Raw genomic sequence first — 2,058 nt, forward strand, 5'->3', positions numbered from 1 at the left:
TGTTCCATTGGCAAAGTGTCTCTTTTACCTCCTCAAACCAAGAATAAATGCACTTATTTTAAGAAAGAATGACTTATCTAGATTTAGATTTTTTACAGTGTAATGACCGAGAGCAAAGCCTGAGGAGAATAAAAATAGGGCTTTATTTTTTTCATATTAAAACCCTGTAGGAACTCTGGTTATATCCCATTTTCCCTGTGAATATAAGTCATATGTTCCACTCTATGGTTGTTTGACAGGTGACAGAGAGCAACACCCCGGCTGTGGCTCTACCTCTGCTGAACAATCTGAAGGTGGAACCTGTAAATGTTCCAATCCAATGTGAGACATGCAGACCTTCTCCAAAGAGACAGTCCAGTCGCTCCAGGCGCAAACAGAGTCTAGTGAACTCTCTGCAAGAAGAGCCCATCCTCGTCTGTCCGGATGACAGCTTCTTTGACTCCGGTGTTGCTTCAGACGCTTCCACCTTCCAGGACATGAGAGAATCTGATCCAAACGAGCAGAAGAACATAAAAAGCAGTCCTGAGCGCGAACTCTACTTCAAAACCCCTATAAAAAGCCACAGCCACCTCAGCTCCTCCACCCCAAGCAAGCCTCCACCTAGTGTCTCTCTCGAACCCTGGAAGGTGACCCCCGTGGGAAAAGGTGGGCAGGGCACCCTCGACTTCAGCCCCATTCGCACACCGGGTGGTCCAATAGTCACGCCCCAACGGGATTACACCACCTTCAGCTTCAACAGCACTCCATTCAAAGAGCTGCCTTTGTTCAGTTCCCCCAGGGAGCTGCTCACTCATGCTACCTGCAGAGTGCCGCCATCAGATCCCCCCTCTGAGCTGCAGCATGCAGGAGCTTCAGTCGCCCCGTCGTCTAACCGCTCCATCACAGAGGGCCTCATCCTGGACACCCTGAACGACAGCCTGAGCAAGATACTGGTGGACATTAGCTTCTCTGCCCTCGACGACGAAGACCTGGGCATTGCTAACATCAGCTTGTCTGAGTTTCTCGGTCAGTTTGTTTAGCCTGGTGGCTAAAACCATAAAAACCTGTTGTTGAACACTAAAGCACACGCAGACTTCCTCAGCAAAGCAAACCTACTTCTTTAATGCTCTTGACTGGACTCTTTAAACTGGTTACTGTGTGGGTTATATGTTCCGTCTTTGATGTTTTTAAAAGTTTATATCAGTCTAGAGGCATGATAGACCTCAACATGTTTGTTTTTAATCTTATTTTTTCTGTGCAACTATAATTTATTGATTCCGCTCCAACACAGATGAAATATTCAAGAGATACCAGCTTTATTCAGATCAATTATGCTGATAAATGTAGTTTAATTGAGCTTTTTATTAGCAACTGGCTGCATAAAAAAGGCTGCTCTCAGTAATCTGTCTGTTCTTTGGTGTTCACACATGCTTTGCTCTTTTTAGCTGATTCTTCCTGCTTTACTTCCTCAATAAAATCCAAGGGTCAGTTTTAGCGAGCAGGTCAGATTAAGAGCTTTACTGACCTCCTGTTATTTCTCTCAATTAATTTTCCTTTCATTTATCTACTCTGTATAACTTGCTTTAAAGAGCTGCATGGGAAGAGAAATATTTAAGTGTATAAATGTTGATTTGCACATCATAATATATGTTATACTGTTTTAGTTGTGTAATAGTTTGTCTGATCACTTAGAGTACTTTTTGTTTTATTGGGTTCCCGTGCTTTGCAACCCAATATTGGACCAGCAATAAAAAGTATTAAAAGTAGCACTAACAGCAATAGGATTGTCTGTGATGATTGTTGTTTTCAGAAATCTTCACTGTAATTACTGTTTGATGGGCTCTTAGCAGCTGAAGGGCACTTTGTATCTGAAACAGAGGAATTTATGTAAACAGCTAATGTAAGGAATGCAGAATATTGAGTGTTGATGTTCACCAATCTTTGAAGGACATTCTTCACCTATTTTTAACCACAAAATAATGTGTGCTTTTAAAAAAAGGGGTCGTTGGGTTGTCTTAACTCTTTAAATCGTGTCAGTTTCAGCGCTTTAAACAGCTGTTTTTAAAGAAAGTTGGTTTC

General features: G+C 42.2%; 1 protein-coding gene across 1 annotated transcript in view; it reads left to right on the plus strand.

The window, feature by feature from the left end:
• foxm1 (forkhead box M1) overlaps positions 1-2,052 on the plus strand; it is an 8,204-nt gene extending 6,152 nt beyond the window's left edge. The window contains exon 9 of the mRNA XM_015376372.1: positions 240-2,052. Coding sequence (XP_015231858.1) covers positions 240-1,019 — 780 coding nt within the window. The 3' untranslated portion in view covers positions 1,020-2,052. The remainder of the gene's footprint in view (positions 1-239) is intronic.
• Positions 2,053-2,058: the final 6 nt, after the last annotated feature.

This window comes from Cyprinodon variegatus, unplaced genomic scaffold (assembly GCF_000732505.1).
Source record: "Cyprinodon variegatus isolate N-32 unplaced genomic scaffold, C_variegatus-1.0 Scaffold7, whole genome shotgun sequence".
In the NCBI taxonomy this organism is placed as follows: Eukaryota; Metazoa; Chordata; class Actinopteri; order Cyprinodontiformes; family Cyprinodontidae; genus Cyprinodon; species Cyprinodon variegatus.